The sequence below is a fragment of the Seriola dumerili genome, unplaced genomic scaffold, assembly GCF_002260705.1.
Source record: "Seriola dumerili isolate Sdu_G_001 unplaced genomic scaffold, Sdu_1.0 BDQW01000138.1, whole genome shotgun sequence".
NCBI lineage: Eukaryota > Metazoa > Chordata > Actinopteri > Carangiformes > Carangidae > Seriola > Seriola dumerili.
Window position 1 is genome coordinate 8,668,058 of NW_019174393.1, and position 17,257 is coordinate 8,685,314.

At 41.7% G+C, this 17,257-nt stretch overlaps 1 protein-coding gene across 1 annotated transcript in view; it reads right to left on the minus strand.

Moving 5' to 3' along the window:
- Positions 1–4,588: 4,588 nt before the first annotated feature.
- LOC111224581 (serine/threonine-protein kinase WNK1-like) overlaps positions 4,589–17,257 on the minus strand; it is an 87,785-nt gene continuing 75,116 nt past the window's right edge. Inside the window, exons 26-38 of the mRNA XM_022749125.1 lie at positions 16,890–16,973; positions 16,732–16,768; positions 16,554–16,633; positions 16,127–16,411; positions 15,691–15,962; positions 15,380–15,455; positions 15,157–15,286; positions 14,337–14,534; positions 13,753–13,845; positions 10,062–10,103; positions 8,191–8,363; positions 7,241–7,297; positions 4,589–7,143 (exon numbers count right to left, since the gene is read on the minus strand). Of these exons, the coding sequence (XP_022604846.1) occupies positions 6,712–7,143; positions 7,241–7,297; positions 8,191–8,363; positions 10,062–10,103; positions 13,753–13,845; positions 14,337–14,534; positions 15,157–15,286; positions 15,380–15,455; positions 15,691–15,962; positions 16,127–16,411; positions 16,554–16,633; positions 16,732–16,768; positions 16,890–16,973 (1,959 nt within the window). The 3' untranslated portion in view covers positions 4,589–6,711. The remainder of the gene's footprint in view (positions 7,144–7,240; positions 7,298–8,190; positions 8,364–10,061; positions 10,104–13,752; positions 13,846–14,336; positions 14,535–15,156; positions 15,287–15,379; positions 15,456–15,690; positions 15,963–16,126; positions 16,412–16,553; positions 16,634–16,731; positions 16,769–16,889; positions 16,974–17,257) is intronic.

A 17,257-nucleotide genomic window follows, 5' to 3' on the forward strand; every position in this document is an offset into this window, starting at 1 on the left:
GTCTCCATCTTATCTGATCTTTACTCTCTGTACAATCCAATGGAACAGAGAAGCTTTTGTTTTTTTAAGAAAAGTGGTTTTGGGCTGAAGGATTTAAATGGAAGTGTGTTTTGTCCTCAGGCTATAAGATACGACTCTACATGACTACGACTGTGATTCACATTAGGCTGAAAATCAAGCCTTTCCCTGCAAAAAATGACTAACTACTCTCTGGGAGTCAGGCTCATTTCGCTTTTTACAAGTCATGTATGTGCAAAATTTCTTATATTAAAGTAAAAAAAAAAAACTGAACAAAAGTGTCAGTGTCAGGACAAGGTAAAGTTTCATTCCTCAGCACTAAAACAAATGAGTCTGACTGGACTATTGAGATGACTGGAGGCAATTCTTTAAACTGCAATAAACTTTTTTAAACATAATTTTTTACAGTGAAGTATTCATATCAAAGCAGGAAAAGAGCTTGATGGAAATTTATTGTTATAATCTACCGGTAAGTCTCACTTTCCTTCCTCCCTTCCTTCCTCAGGCCTCTTTCTCTCCGGGCTGACTATGTTATTCTCACTGTATCCATAGTGACAGGTAATAAACCCAGGATTCACACCTCACAACAAGCTGTTTCCTGATTGGCCTTGAAGCAAGAAGCTATTTGAAAGGAGACCAGTATATACAGTAAATCCTGCAGGATACACAGTCAATAAAGATAAGTGCTGCAGCCATGTGGTGAGGACAAGTACTGCAATGACAGAGAAACAAAACTGTAGTGAGTTATTCTGATACTGTATTTATCCAGTTAGGTGTTTAAAGATGAGAAAAAGTTGTCATGTCATTGCGTACCTGTTCGTCCATCTGTTTGCCCTTTATCGAGGTTGTTGTGGTGCTTCATCGTGACCCCGGGGCTTGTTAAAAATCCATTGTTCTTCATATTAAAATCTAAAAAACAGACATAATTTCCTCTAATTCAATCACTTCATATAAGTCCAGTCACTCCCATTCATTTAAACAACTTTTATTTATTAAGTTTTTACAAATAAAGTAACAAATTTCATTGTATTGTAGCGCAAAGCGCAAAGTTTTTTTTTAATATGAAGCTTGAACACTCTATACTTAGTGCAAAACATACCATTAAAGGCTGCCGATGACTCCCTACATGTATTTTTTTGTTTTTCTTTCATTCATTCATCCATGTGTTGTTTTTTTTTATTCAACCACTTTTGTACAATGTCAAACACGATACAGAAAAATGAAACCACTGAATTAAGTCAGGTGCTGCTAGAGACATTAAAACTGCAGATAAAATGAGTGAGGAATAAAAAATAAAACGTGAGAACAGAAAAATAATCAACATTTTGAGAAAAAATGTTTTCAGTAACAGTCAGAGAAACTCGACATCTTTCCACAGGAGGAAGCTACAAGAAACAGCAAGGAGATGCACTAGATGAATCTGTGTGTGTGTGTGTGTGTGTGTGTGTGTGTATGTGTTGATCTGTTGGTGCATGAAAAGGCATTTTTTATTTATTTATTTTTTTTACATGAGGGCACTTCTACAGTAAAAAGCATAAAGGGTAAGCGAGTCCTGAACAGGCGAAAACTGTAAAACACCAACAGAAACTAAATCTGATCCTAATGTGAGTGAATTAAAAACAACTACTGCTACACTGTACGTGTGTCACCAGGAAATGAATCCCATTCTCCCAATTGAACTTCAGGAAACTTCACAATAAGAGTGCCCGCACTGGAGAACTCCCAAGCCTTTCACAGTAAGAGCCCTCCACTACAATTCCAAAAAAAACTGAAAAAGTCCTCCAAACCTAACTGTAACCTCAGAGCTTGTCAGCATACTGTAACTTTAATCAATATTGCATTGCAGCCATTGCACAGAAGGCATTCCTTTCATAGTAATTATGTAGTAGAGACACAGCAAATTATTGTCAAACTGCTACTGTTGAAATCATTTGAGGCTCGAGCAGCTGCAAAGTGTAAATCCAGGATGTTAACTCAAGCAAAACAGCTCCAGAGAGTAACAGTAGGTAATTACACTCAATTTTCTTTTTTTTTTAAAATTCATTTTAATCTTCACTTCTGATGGTTCCACTCCACTGACAGCAAGTCAAATGGCACTGAGTTGGTGGCATCATTAAAAGATTTGACAGAATACTCATAACCAGAACTAAAGCAAAGTGGCTCAATGATTATTCACAGCTTCAACCAAACTTGCCTAGTAGTAAAAATGTTGCATTATTATTCATGAGAAATGGAAAATATCACAAAAACCAGGCAAAAGCAACGTTTTTTTTGTACAAACTTTACAAAGTAACCTTTTTGTAATATTTTTATGTGAATCCAGAACACCCATACCCAGCAAAAAACCACAAAAAACAGATGCTAGGTTTTTAAGTGAATGTCAAAGTTTGTACCAGATATGTTTCATTTGCAGTGACAAATGAAAAGAGAAAACAGGACTGGGTGTCAAAGGCCTTGAATCTAAAACCTCGATAACGCAACTATCACCATCACTTTCATCATTTCAACCACCATCCTCACTACCAGTACAATCATCACCACCACCACCACAATGCTCACAGTCACTTTAATCACCACTGCTGTTACCACCACCACCACCACCACCGCTTGTTAGATTTTTGGCAACTTTAACCCCCAATGGTGCAGCTTTAAAAACATACAGTGGGAATAGGAGTGGATGAGACAATATTCATACCTTTTGCAGACACGTTTGTTTTTTTTCCCCCCAATAGCAGCAATTCTCAGATGAGGAGGCTTTCCCAAAAAAATCTGTTAAAAGGACAGCATAGAGCTACTGGCCTCATAAATGCTTTTTGATTATAACAGCAGTAAGCATGACAATATCTGTTACATTAAACTCTTGACACTTAATGACAGGTTTCTGTATTTTTTTTCTGTTTCTTGTCTCATTGGTTTGATGTGGGTGGGGCTTGGTCAGAAAAAGGTGATGTCACATGTCAAACCACACCCACACAGCCCCGATGAAGCAGATTTGGCGAGTTACTATGTTATGTAAAGTTTGAGTGCATTGTTTCTCTATGGAAACTGTCTGCAATCACCATTCATTAAAAATAATAAAATGGTGCACAAAAACAGAGCAAGACATTTTTTTTTATAACTACATGATCAGCATCAGGCACTCACATTACTTCACAAGCCAACTGCACTTTTACATCAGAGCACTGCTATTCCAATTAAACCCACTTCATCTGACTGTAGAGTTAATCATTGCCTCCGTCACATTTTTGGCTGCCAACTGGAGTCAGTGAGCGGAAATCAGTATTTTAACCGTGGTTTCATCTAAGTTCACATAGACGTAAAAGAAAAAAAAAAAAAAGATTTATGTTTTGGTATAAAATCTGTATGCCACTTGAGATATGTCAAGATTAAAATGAAAGTAACTTGAGATCCCTGTATCACTGTATCAATCCTCTCCTGACTGTATGCTGCACCGGGGCCAGTGCCTCTAAAGTACAGAGTGGTCCAAGCTTCAAATACAATCTTCAACAACTCCCTCCTTAAAACTTAACCCCCCCCCCCAACCCTCTCTCATATCTACATTTAAAACCCTGAAAAAATGGCACTGAAAAAGTATCACGTTCTCTCTATCTTTCATCCTGTTGGTGGTGTAACCGGGCCTTTACACACAGTCAGGCCTCATGCGTAGGTAAAGCACAGCAATGGGCCTCACTTCAAAAGAAACAACACTGACGTCAAATGGTGGCCTGTTCCAGTGTTCAGTGGTCAGTGTCACTGGTTTACATGGCGGCGGAGAAAGGATGAATTCATTTTTCTGTCAATACAAAGTCTCCAGTTTTTCCAATGGTTACATTTTTCATCCAAAGTTTTGCATTTTGAGGAAATTCCACTTCCACATGAAATTAACCACAAGCCCGCCACGGCAAACACAGCTAACAACAGCAGCCATTTTTACTGCACCCCTGCTCCACTAACCAGGTCCAGTCATCACCACTGACTTCAAAGCGACACCTCACAACTCTCCACACATGCTGTGCTTACTTTAACCCAAGTCCTTGACCCCAGACAAAGAAGCAACAGGAAGGATGCAAGGCACTAGTAAGTACCTCCAGTATTCACCGGAGGTCCTGGGGGAGGGTCAGGGGAAGCATAAGAGCGAAAATAAAAGACAGACTTTTTTTTTTCAAGTACATTAAAATGGACACCATTGGTTTATACATTCACATTCATCTAACAAAACCAGGGGAGAAAGGGAAGAGGAGGGCTATTTAAAGTGTCTGATATATAAGTACTGTATTAAGAAAAAAATAGCTAGCATTACTTTATTATCTAAATATCAACTATCCTGCCGGTTTTTCTTTATAATTGGGATTGGAGGTCAGTTTCAACTTTCAATTCAATCAGTTATAAAGATGAACTGAAACTGCAGTTGATTAGTTGTTGGTAAGGCATTTGTTTTGGAGTATGTCCTTAGTAAATGGATGTAAGGACGTTTATTGAAAAGAGGGGTTTTCAATTTTCACATTTTTGATGAGAATCCATTTGCAGAAAGCAGTGAATTGAAAGTGAAAGGACCCCAAACCGTTCTCTGTATGCTCGTTTTTTTTTTTTGTTTTATTTTTATTTGCGACATTTCACCCTAAAACTAATGTCGTCCAACAACATTTGCTAATAATAAACAACAATAATCACAGTGTTTCCACATCGAGCACCGATGTGTGTGTATAACAGGTCCATCGACAGAACACATTTTGTTTCTGTTTCTTTTTAAATAGAATAATAATCATTAACAACAATAATGATGATAATAATGTACATTGCAATCATTTCAACCCAAATGTTGAAACCAGCTTAATGATGACACTAAGAACTGAGACATTAGTCTATGAGTCTATGTCCGTTAAACAGCTGCTGCGCCTCCAACAATGTGTGTGTGTGTATGTATTTACATGAGTCTGTGCATGACTGTGTGTGTATCTTTATGAATGTCTCATGCACTGTGTATGTGTGTGTGTGTTTGTGTGAATGTTTGTTTGTCCGATTGCTAGCTGGCGGCGGCAAGCAAACCAAACTCAACGAAACAAAAAATAAAACAACAAAATGGAATCATCATAGCTGACTTTCTAAAAAACAAACAGAAACTGTACAGGGACTCTGATATTATTCTGATAACAAGGCCACTTTTTCACACTGAGTTCTCTCATGTTTGGGCTTTTTTTTTCTCCTCTAAAAGGTTTCTGCTGTTATTGCTTCAAATGGCAACAGAGAGGCGGAGAGAGGGATGGAGGAAGAGGTGCTCGTGATGGTGAAGAGGTGTTTGGCGTGCAGAAGAATCTGTTGAGTCCATTCAGTGCTGGACAGAAAACAGAGGTGACGTTTGGCTGTTATGTCATACAAACACTCTCTTGCTGCTCTCCACCTTCACCTGCTTTCTTCCCTCCATCTCTCTCTCTCTACTTGAACGGTTTGTCTAAACTGGAGAGGAACAAGACACAGAAAGTGACAGAGGAGTAGCAATCATGACTTTTCTCAAGCTGACGAGTCACAGCTCCACCGAGCGCTGAGCTACACCTATTCTCAGTATGCATTAGTTCGATTTGTTCTTGATATCCTTTGTGCTTTTAATGGTTACGAAAAACTTTTGAATACTGAAGAAAAATAATTTCCTGAACTGATTAAACTTAGGATAATAATCATAGTTTACAGTTCTAAACATCATTTTTTACTACCCTTGATATCAAAGCTTTTATCTGCTGACATTTACATCCTCCCTTGTAATCATTGCAGTGAAGGATGCAAACGTCTGCCAAAAACACTGCTACTGTTTGATTTCAGCCTCTCATGCACCGTGATGTTGACAACGCTAAGCAAGACACCTGTAATGTGATGGCCAGCCATGCCCACCCCTCGTTCCCAGTGTCCACCAGTTTCCTTATTAAATTTAGTGGAAAAAACTACATTGTTGCATGTTTGTCTTCTTTGAGAGCTGGAAGGCTGCTGTGCTTGAAGGACTGAACACACACAAACAGCACAGGCAACAACCAGTTCTTCACACAAGAATATGGAGTAATAAGAAGTTATCATGAGGTACTGTGTGGACAGAAGGGCTAAAGTTGGATACTGTAAAAACTGGCCACCACATTCCTCCCCTTTAACCTTATGTTATATCTTCCCACCATCATCAAGCAAGGACAAATGTGCGCTCTATCATGTACGAACTTGTTCACTCTATTTAGAGCATGAAATGGAACAAGTGTTTGACCAAGCCATAACAGCGCATACACAATACTGCACACACAAACAGTTATTAACACCAGTCCCACACCCTGTCAGAACCTCTTTGGCCTTTTAACATTGCACTCATCAGTCTTTTTCTTTGTCCTTGAGCATTTGGCTGACTGTCACAAGCCCACAGTTAAATACAGCAGACAGGAAGATTGTGTGGCTGCATTTGTGTCTGTGACAGCTTCTCGCACACTTGGATGGAAGCAGAGGCAAGTGGAGATAGCCAACTGGCACTCGTAAATTCTCTTTCCCGATTTCTTCTCTCTTCTGCTTTTCCTTTTCTCTCATGGACAGGTCAGCTTCTGACATTTTAAACTCCACACCCCTCCAGTTCTTCTGTCCTCTCCAGCTGATCCAGCCCAAAACACTCCGCTCCACACCAGTTCAGTCCAGTCGGGCCGTGATTCAAAGCAGCCCTCACCCCCAGCCCTACGTGGTCCGCAGATTGGGCCCTCCTGGGTTGCTGACTGACTTCTGCAGAGCATTGGTCAGATGGAAAGCTTGGAGTGGCCCCTGCCCGGGAATTTGGCCTTGTGGGGTGGAGTATGGGCCCAGGGGCTGGGAGGTGCTGACCAGCAGAGGCCCAGGCTGTGCTGGAGCTTGGTGTGAGGTTGACAAACCATGAGCTGGACCAGACCACTGTGCGCTGTAGGCGGCAGTGGGGGTGTAGTGGATGAACTGTGGAGGTTGGGGTTGGGGTGGAGTAGAGGAGGCAGGGGGGTGGCACAGCGAGCCCTTGCGGGCAGCCATAGAGGTAGCAGTGGTGGGGTTTGTGGGGAGGTGGGCAGAGCCTCCAATGCTGCTGGGACACAGCTGGCTGGGAGCCGAGTACTTCCTGCCCAGACTGGCTGACTGGATGACCTGGAGGGGGGGGGTTTACATTATTACATTAAAACATGACATTACATTTTTTTAAGCAAATTGTGTGTGTGTGTGTGTGTGTGTGTTTAGTACTGACCTCATAGCTGTGTCCCTGTGCTGGGGCTTGCTGCAGCTGTTTGGCACTCCTCTTACCCTGAAAAAGTTTGCTTGTTGTTAATGTTTGATTTCATTTACTCACCTATATAAAATGTTATCACACACAATAATTCATCATATTTGTTTTTGAAATGTTATCATAGACTAAAAATCTGGCTTTGGAATATGCACTTGACTTGACTTTGCTGATTAACAAAAATGTTAGCAACAGTCTGGGACAACACACCTAATGCTTTTTTTCCCACAACATTTAGCTAACAGTTAGCTGTGCCTCCATTAGAATTGCAGCCATTGCACACAGCGGCATCCTAATGAATACTACTAAAAGTAACACTTACATTAATTATTGATTTAAAGATTGCTTTGTCAGATAATCCATTCATTGTTTGGCCTTTAAAATGTCAGTAAAAGGTGTATTACCAGTCCCAAGATCTTGAGTTGACATCTTCAAATGTCCTGTTTTGTCTATTTAACAGTCCCTATAGATATTCAGTTTACTATCATCGAAGACTGAGAAATGTAACTGACTGAATTGTTTCAGCACTATAATGATCAAAAGCCTCAGCTGCAGTCAACTATTGCTGTATCAACAAGCAATAAAAGAAATCAACTGGGGGGTGGGGGGTGTCAACATAAATAAGATTCTGGAGTTACTGGCTATGTTAACACTCATGAAGTGCCAAATGGATACAGGATGTTGTAGATGTTTTTGAAAACATCCCATCAGCCAAGTGCCAGGATGTTTTGGCTGTGGGTTGTTTATCCTACTAACCACTTTGGCTTTTAGCAAACTGCCATTTAGAGTTAAGTTTCTTTCCTCTATCTCTCTTGTCGGTAAACTAATTACAGGAGCTGGTGAGTCACTGTGGAAGGAACATGTTCTGTGTCAAAACAACTTCTGCTAGCATGAATCATAAAATGGCAGTAAACCTGTGAGAGGTTCATGGCGTCTCTGGCCCAGTTGTCCACTAGTTTATGGAGATCGTCGGTGAAGGTTCCTTTCCTCTGGTGTGGGGCTGACATGTTGGGGGCCAGACACTGAGAACCGCCCTGGCTCTGACCCAAACCACCTGAACCGCTCACTGCGTTGGTGCTGTTAGTCCCTGTGAGGAGAGGACAGAGAGAGAGGAGGAGAACAACAAAGAATGTGAGATATTATTCAAACAATAGCATGAAACTGATGTAATCTCAATGAATGCGAATGAATGTCCTGTCTTGACCATGAGAGGGGTTGTTATATGGTGACAGATGCTGGTCAGGACAGAGTTTTAGGGCAGGTCAGCATGTTGACATGATCCTAGAATTATATTGTTCAGTTTTAATGATGGATATAATGATAAACAGGGACAAGAGACAAACTGATACTAGAGCAACATTTTACTGCAGAACATGGGCACTTTTGCCAACAATTTTGACAAACTCTGAACATGTTTCAGTATATAAATGGTATTAGATCAGGGATACACTGGGCAATCTGCAAAGCTGACATTCCCAGCCACATTCTCCTCCAAAATGCTCCTACACACCACTGAGTGTAGCTGTTGATCAGACTTGCCCTGTGTACCACTGAGCTCAGTGCTTTCATTTATTTTTGGACCAGTAGATGGCACTCAAGCTCTGTAACAGCAGCGGGTAGTCTGCTCTTTACCAATCCTCAGCATCAAACTCATCATGGCAAATTCATTGCAGAAAAAAAAGAGAACACTGCAAACTGGCTCGGGTGTCTGTATCTATACAGCTTCTGTTAAAGACTAAATAGGCATTATATATTATACAACACCAGTACCATTATCATACCATATCCTAAGTCTGTACTTCTTCATGTTAGTGCCTCTCTGCTAAGCCAAGAGGAAACTAAATCACTATACACTGACACTGTAGAATACCTCAGCCAGAATCTCAGAATTAAAGGTTTCACTTCAATCAAATCTGCATCCCAAATATTGCAGATAAGGCCCAGACAATACAATGTACATCTTTCACATTGTTTCATCTTATCATTCAGGCTAGTGAAAGAGGGTATAAGGATTAATAACAACTGCTATCTTTATTTTACTATGAAGAATACTGTAATACACTTACTACTCGTTTTCTTACTTTATTACCACCCCTTTACTGCACAGTACCTCAAATCCAGACTATAATTACAAGGAGCTGATGCATTTCCTTTGCAGACAAATGGAAACCACCCAAGGCCATGCTGTCAAATATTTATATAATCTGCTCCTATCAGACATCACACGAGAAAGGACATAATATGCAGGGATTAACCAGGAGAAAACTAACCATACAGTTGGTCTGACAGAAACTGTCATGTCATGCTAAATAAAATGGAGGAAAATAAGAATGAGGAGACGCTGAGTCATGACTGACTGCAGCAGCATGGAATTCTGGGCAACGTAGTCTAGACCACAAGCCATGACAAGGGAGGAGAGGAGAGGGGAGGAAAGGGAGGGGGCAGAGTGGCAAACAGCTGTTCAAGTGAGTTATTGTGTGTTTGAACATGTGTGTAGGGGCTTGCATGTGCATGCACTGTCAGTTTGAATCTGTGATGGCTGGTCAGTTCAGTCATTTCAGAGCTCAGACTTCTCTGATCAAAATCGTCATCACCAAAACCTTGAAATGAAAAATACAATGTTCCCATTAGCCCCGCTGGCTGAAATAACTGAATTGATCTGATCTCAAATCTGAAAGTCAGAGTTTGAATCTAAGAGGGCAGGGGGAAGCATGGGAGAGCAAGTGCAAGGGATGGAGGTGGGGGATGGATGGAGGGAGGAAAGACCAAAAAGAGAGATAGTTACTACAGAGCTGGTTGCAGGGGCAGACTTTTTTCACCATCTTCCCTGCGTGGCCGGAAGACAACAATTGGAGGATTTGGAGAGAGTCAGAGTTAAACCCCACCCACAGCACCCGACAACCAAACACAATGCATGACTTGAACGTGAAGTAGTCAATAAACAACACTTTGGGGTTGAGTTGCCCAAGAACATCTTAACACAGACCAGTACCTGTCACACAGTGCAAACAGACCCTTGAAACCAAAGCAAACAGGAGATGAGAGTATGTATCTGCAATTTTTAAAAGTGTACATATGATATCTATACTTTTTAAAAAGGTTGTGTGTCATGATGTGTCTGCTGTAGGATCTGTATGCTGCACTGTGCGAAAGACTGACCCCAGATGTCAGGTTACGAGGCTGCCATCTTTATACACATGAACAACTAGGTAAAGATGCTCTCTACGACAAGGCCGCGATATGTGGGAAATCTTCTGAGGAAATGCAGACACCAACCTTTTGCATACTTGGCTGACAGTTACTGCAGTAGCAACAAATGACAGGTAATCCTAGAATATAAATACTTTGAAATAAAATAGATCATATCGATATTTTTTTGATATGTTTAACTGGAAGCTAAACTGAGCTTTGCTTTCATGTCAACAATGACGTTAAACCACCAACAACTGTTGGTAAAATCCTCCTTGTACACTGCCTCAAAGTCTTTGACCATGTACCGTGGCTTTAAGATGCTTTTGGGTAACCAACACCTGATGATTCTGAGTCCTCTCTACAGCTCACAGGGCCGTACCAGAACTGGGTCCAACAAGGATTCATATATACAGACGGGTGACAAATTAAAGGACAAACCTGAATGATTGAGTGGAGAAACATAACAAATGCAGATGCTTCCACACAGATGCACTGCATGGTATAATTATGCAGTTGACATCCAATCATGCTCAGTGGCATGTATAAAAATGCTGAACAGGCCCAGCTGATTCTGATTTTGTACCACAAGGGCAGGCGGAAAAGATCTAAATGACTTTAAAGAGAGTATAATGTTGGGGCATGGCTGGCCAGAGCTTCAGTCACAAAGGCTGCTCAACTGGTTAGTGTAGAGGCACACATGGGTAAGATGTCAGTCAATAGGGTCGGACAATGTGGTCGACATCACATTTGATGACCGTGATGCTTGTGCTTTAGTGCGATATGTAAGAAAAACAGAAGAGCAAGTCTTCCTCAGGTGAGTGAGAATGTTAATGCAGGATGTGATCAGACTGTCAGCAAGAACAGTCCATCAGCAGTTACATAGAGAGGGATATTACAGTAGGGTCACAGTACTTAAACCCCTCATTTCCAAGGCACATTTGAGAGTACAGTGATGCAAAAACCAGCAGCGCTGGTCTACACAGATTTGGAGAAAAGCGATATGGTCAGATGAGTCATCCCTCACCATATTCTCAACAAGTGGGCGAGGTCATGTGTAGTGAACACCAAGAGAACGGCTACAGGCCAGAAGGCTTGACCCCCTACAGTGAGGGGATCCAGTGGCTGTTATGCTATGGGGGGAATTTTACTGGCATGGTTCGGGTCCTCTTGTCCTCTTAGAAGGAAATGTCACTGCCAATCAATACAAAGATGTTCTGTCTGTATCCTGTGATGAAATATTTCTATCCTGATAGGAGAGATCTCCTCTAGGATGACAATGCCCCCATCCACAGGGCACGAGGGGTCACTGAATGGTTTGATGAGTATGAAAATGATGTGAATCAAATGCCATGGCCTTCACAGTCACCAGATCTAACTGAACACATAAGAGAGATTTTGAACTGACGTGTCAGACAGCGTTCTCCATCAACGCCAAATGAAGGGAGATGTTCTGGCTCACATGGTGACACTTTATGTTTAATTCTAATCATTTTTAATTTTTAAAAATGTATTTTTTAATTTGTAACCCATCTGTATATCAAAGTAGTGTCATTCCCCTTGTATGATTTGTTCAATGACTGAAATGGCAAAAACAAAATGGCATTTCAGGGGATTATCACACTGATATCAAACATCATTAACAGAGACTGTGCCAATTTTATGTACTTTTTTTTCTAAGCTGGATGTTTACAAACAAGAACAAGTTACAACCACTTAGACCCAGGTCTGTCTCTCTCCCCTCCTGGCTGTGCAGTGACAGAGGGACAGGTGAGGGAGAGAGGGGGTGAGAATAAGAAGTGAGGTAAGGAAGGAAAGAAGAAAGGGAGAGAAAGGGTTTGAGCTGCAGAGGGTTCAGAAGCATTCATAATCATCCCTTCATCAAGCACAAAACATTTCACCAACACTACATATTATGATTATAATATGGATTAAGAACAATTTAATTATGAATAAACAATAAATAAACACAGCACAGTATTTGAACAAAACTGTGCTTAATTAACCAATAAAGTTTAATTAAAAATAAAGAAAAATGTCCTGACAGAACTCTCAAGTCATCAGGTCTCAACTTGTCTTTCCTTGTTAGTCTGCTTGTTTTAACAGGGAAAAGGTGATTGATAGAGATGGATTCAGCCAGGATTTAAAATTCAGATCGAGACACAAACAAAACTTCATCATCTGTCTCTAGCTAATGAGGCCTAGAGATGAAATGGACTGAAGGTCGTATGGTGGTAATGCTGCTGGCTGCTCACAGTGCAAGTTATCATGCACTTGAAGCCTATTCAACTGTTAACAGGTTTGCCATTTAGCATTAGCTGAATCACTAAAATGTAAATGTACAGCGCAATGAAATTATGACATAATTCATGTGCCTGCAATCATTTCTAGTTGCATTGCACTGATGAAATGAATTCATCCGTATTAATTTCATGAACTCAAACTCCATTTTTGATACAATTAGTGCTCAGTGTTTTTCTTGTTAAGAATGTCTCCATAAAACAGGACAACGGTCACATTGTGCATTTTTTTGTCAGCAGATCAGTTTTGAAGATTGCAGGGAGTAATGGAACAACACCTCCAACTTCACTGTGCCCTGCTGTTGAAATCAGGTGGCGTGATGGAAAAAGGCTGATTACTGACTGACTGATATACCAGCTGTTCCTCTATTGTGTTTCTGACAACAGTTGTTTTCTGTAGTATCCAATTGCACTTGCTGTTACCACCAGTAACCATGCTGTGTTCACCAAATCAACCAAGACTGAAATGAAGAAAGAAAGAAATGAGCAAGTACTTATCTTTCATTTTTCCATTGTCTTCTGCATCTAAAAACTATTTCCAACATACACACAAGGATGTCTGTGAGGTGGTTATGTAAATGTAACAGAAATAAGCCACTGATTTTAGTTTAAAGGCCCGATTTAAGCTAGAAATTTAGTTTGGCTGGTAATTTGGAGCAAAGTACTTCAACCTTAACTACTGCAGTGAAAAAGCTCTCAGGTGTGAAGGCGTGTTAAAGTAGGAGTATGTATGCTCAGCTAAGTTCCCATGGGAAAATAAATGTTTTCTACTAATTCCTGAAAGCTGGCTTTTTAGGATTCATCACAATTCTGCAGGACACTGGTGATATCAGAAGCAGAGGGTCTTCCTCCGTCAAAGAAGAAAACCCACAGGAAGACAGGATGACTGTGACTTGACGAATATAAGAGTAAAAAGAAAAAAATTGAACTAAGGTAAGTAAGGATGACGGATAAAAGAGAAGAGCAAAGAAATAAAGCGTTACACACAAAGAGCCAAGCAGGGCGTACTCAGAAAGCGCGTCCTCCTGCCGCCAGGCTTGAAGGCCAAACGCTCCGAACCCCAGCTGAACTTTACACAGCCTGAAGAGAGGAAGGAGGGAAGGGAAAGGAGGAGAGGGGAGGTGAGGAAACAGAAAAGGAGAGTGCAGAGGAGGCAAGAGGAATACAGAGAGAGGTGAAGAAGAGAGATGGAAAGAAAATGAGAAGAGAAGAGAGCAACAAAGACATAGGAGAGAAGAGAAAAATAGATAAGAGGAAGACAGAAAAAGAATAGATGAGAGGGAAGGAAAGAGATACAAGTGAAGGATACACAGAAAGATTGTAACAGTCAGTTAGACGTCACACTGCTTTACACAGAGACAGAGGGAGAAATAGACCAAGAAAGTTAGAAAAAGATGTGAGGAGTGTCCTGTTGTGAGGGAGTGAGGACAAACCAACTGCATGCATTTGTGTTTGTCTGCATACAAATAGTACAATGAGTGTTTAAGCTCAAAGACTATGTGAAGTATTTCTTGTGTTGTGGGGATGTGATGAGGCCCGCTACATCCTGGAATTCCCAGCAGCATGCCTACCTGGGGTGGGAGCACACAGGCTGGGGACAGAGAGTGCTGCCTCGCTGGTGTAGGCCGAACACAGGTTGTCGCTGGAGGGAGAGGGTTTGAGGGGCTGGAGCAGAGTGCTGCTGCCTGAATCGGCTAATCCTCCTGGGGCTAGCAGAGCCAGCTGGCCGGGGTACATGGTCGGGACGCTCTGGGCGGATAAAGTGCTGCCTGGAGATAGCACAAGGCATAGGCAGGAGAGGACAGGGCAGGAACGACACACCACAGGAAACAGAGACACACACAAACAGACACACACACACACACACAAAGATAACAGACAGATAAGACACCCGTCACCCCAGACATTTACACAGACACCCCCAACACACACAACCATACACAGAGAAAAACAGACAGGGAAAGCAGTCAGAAATTTTTAAGCTCCGAGCCTGCTCCAGCGTACACCCCCATGCACGTGTAACCAAGCAGATAAACACACACACACATATGTGCACACAGATGCATAAACACAGAGACGGTGTAATGTTAGCGTAAATGTTGGTGACCATTTTGGCTGTAGTGGACTTTGGGCTCAAGATTAAGGTGCATATCTGTATCAGATTTCATGGCAATCCATTCAAAGGTTGTTGAGACATTTCAATGAAAACCAAATATCAACTTGGTGCTACACAAAAAGTCCGTAAGAGTCATTGTCTTGGAGCCATTAATATCTGAACCAAATTTAATGTGCATGGCTTGATTCTACTAGAGTGAAAAAACAGTTTTCTTTATCTTTTGGAGGGTTGGGGCAAACTGTGCCTTTACTATAAATGTTGAAACAAGAGCCTACCTTGCTGTAATGGACTCTTGCTGCCGTGCGTGGAGCTGGTTCTGGACGATTTGGAGGATTTGCTTTTGGTAGGTCGTCTCCTCCTGCCAGTCAAAGCTATAACTGGAGGGAGCACTGCAGCCGGAGGAACCTACGCCAAGACCAAAGGAAGAAAGGCAGCTTGTTATAAACTGTATGTGATGCTGTTCAAAGTGTCTGCACTGATGTAACCGAGGTGAGTTACCTTTCCCAGCCTGGTAAAGAGACTGTCTATTTCCTCCTTTTGACGGGAGTGGAGGGCCTGAATTTCACGCATGTGCCTGGCGGTAAAAAGGAGGATTAATAAATATTTGGAATAAAATGTCGACAGGCAAAAAAGAAAGAAACAATGAAAATGAGGGAGGAGGGCCTAGTGTTCTAGGAAGACCTGGTTAACCTCATTCTTGAGGGCGAGGAAAGGAAGAAGCAAAGCACAGCCTGCTGTTTTTGGGGCAAAAGAGGGAGAAGAAGGTGCATCTATTCTCTCAGATTTAAGAATAAGAGAGTATAATTTACTTTTCTCTGAGGCGGTTGACTTCACGTTTGAAGTCTTCATCCTCAAATTCAGAATCGTTGTCACTGCTGATGTAGGAGTTGTTGAAAGAGTTGTTGTTTAGACTCGGCAGGGAGGCTTTATGAGTGGAATCTGGAGTCAAAACCTGCCCGGGATCGCTGGGTCCATTAGCAGCCTGGGTGGCGGATAGAGGGGTCTGTCTGGACTCAAGGCTCTGCTCCTGGGCACGACTGACTGAGAATCGACCAACACGGGCCTCAGGGTTGGTGGTGACCTGAAATGTAGGACAGTAGAGTTGTATAAGAATGTCATTTTTTACACATTTTTTTCAAGTTTTCCAGTCTGGAGGAGAATTTCTATACTTTGACAGGTTATTGCAAATCTACTAATAAAGAAAAGTTTGAAACAAGTTGTAAAATAGTAGAAATACTGAAATACCTGGAAGCGCCCGATGGTAGTGGTGGGCTTAGGAGAGGGACAGGGGGAGGTGAGGGGGGAGGGGTGGTGGGATCCTCCGAGAGTCCTTTGGGGGAGCCCGTCCACAATGTCCCCTCCTTGTCCTCCTCCCCCTCTCAGAGGAGACGAGGAGTCCTTGTGCAGTGTGTTCTCCGGGCTGGAGAGACTGGAGGACGAGGAGGAAGATGACGAAGATGAGGAGGTGGTGGAGGAGGATTCAGTGCAGGCCGGGTGTTGGACTGGAGGTTCTTCAGCAGCCAATGAGACCTAAGCAGAAGAGTTGGAAGGAGAGGGGGGAAAAGCAACAGGGACTTTTTTTAGGCTGGGATCCAGTGTACATTTATTATGCCACCCTTAGATGTGAAGTGTAGGTACTCATGTCTGGGCTGTAGCATGGAAGAGGTTTTACCTGGAATCTTCCGAGTTTAATTCCACCTGCAGAAGGAGGAGCAGGAGCGGACGCAGTTTCATCATCCAGAGAGAAGGGTACTGAAAGACAAATGTTACAATTATTAAACAGACAGATACAGAGACAGACAAAAAAAATGACTAGATTTATTAAATTCATTTTACTGTAGTATACATACTTTGTTGTCCCACTGCAGGTATGCCACTATGAGAGGCCTGGGGTTGACATTCAGAGAGGAGAAAATGGATTAATGTCGAGCAGTGTGATTTAATCAGTATATATTGTACAATGTCAGTATGAGCTACCAGAGTAGGATGTTAAGGTGTGTGTGTTTACCTGTGTGTGTGTGCTGACAGGAACAGTCTCTGGGCTCAGTGCCCTCCTCAGCTGCGCATCCAGGTCTTCTAGAGGCTGCTGCGACTGAAGAAAGATACACTTTTAGATACACACATAATAATAAGAAAACACACACAGGGTCAGTCACTGTGGTTGGTTAGCACAGATCAGCAAGAAGTGTGGCAACTACAGCTGCAGATACGATTTTATCATGCTATCATTATACAAATTTCTGCTATTTTTCTGCTATTCAAAAAAAGTAAAAATAAATTTTTTTGTTTTACACACATGAAGAGTTTGGTCTTGTGTTACATAACAGTGGAACACAAATAGCTGCTTTGAACATCAGATTAATTATTTTATGGGTG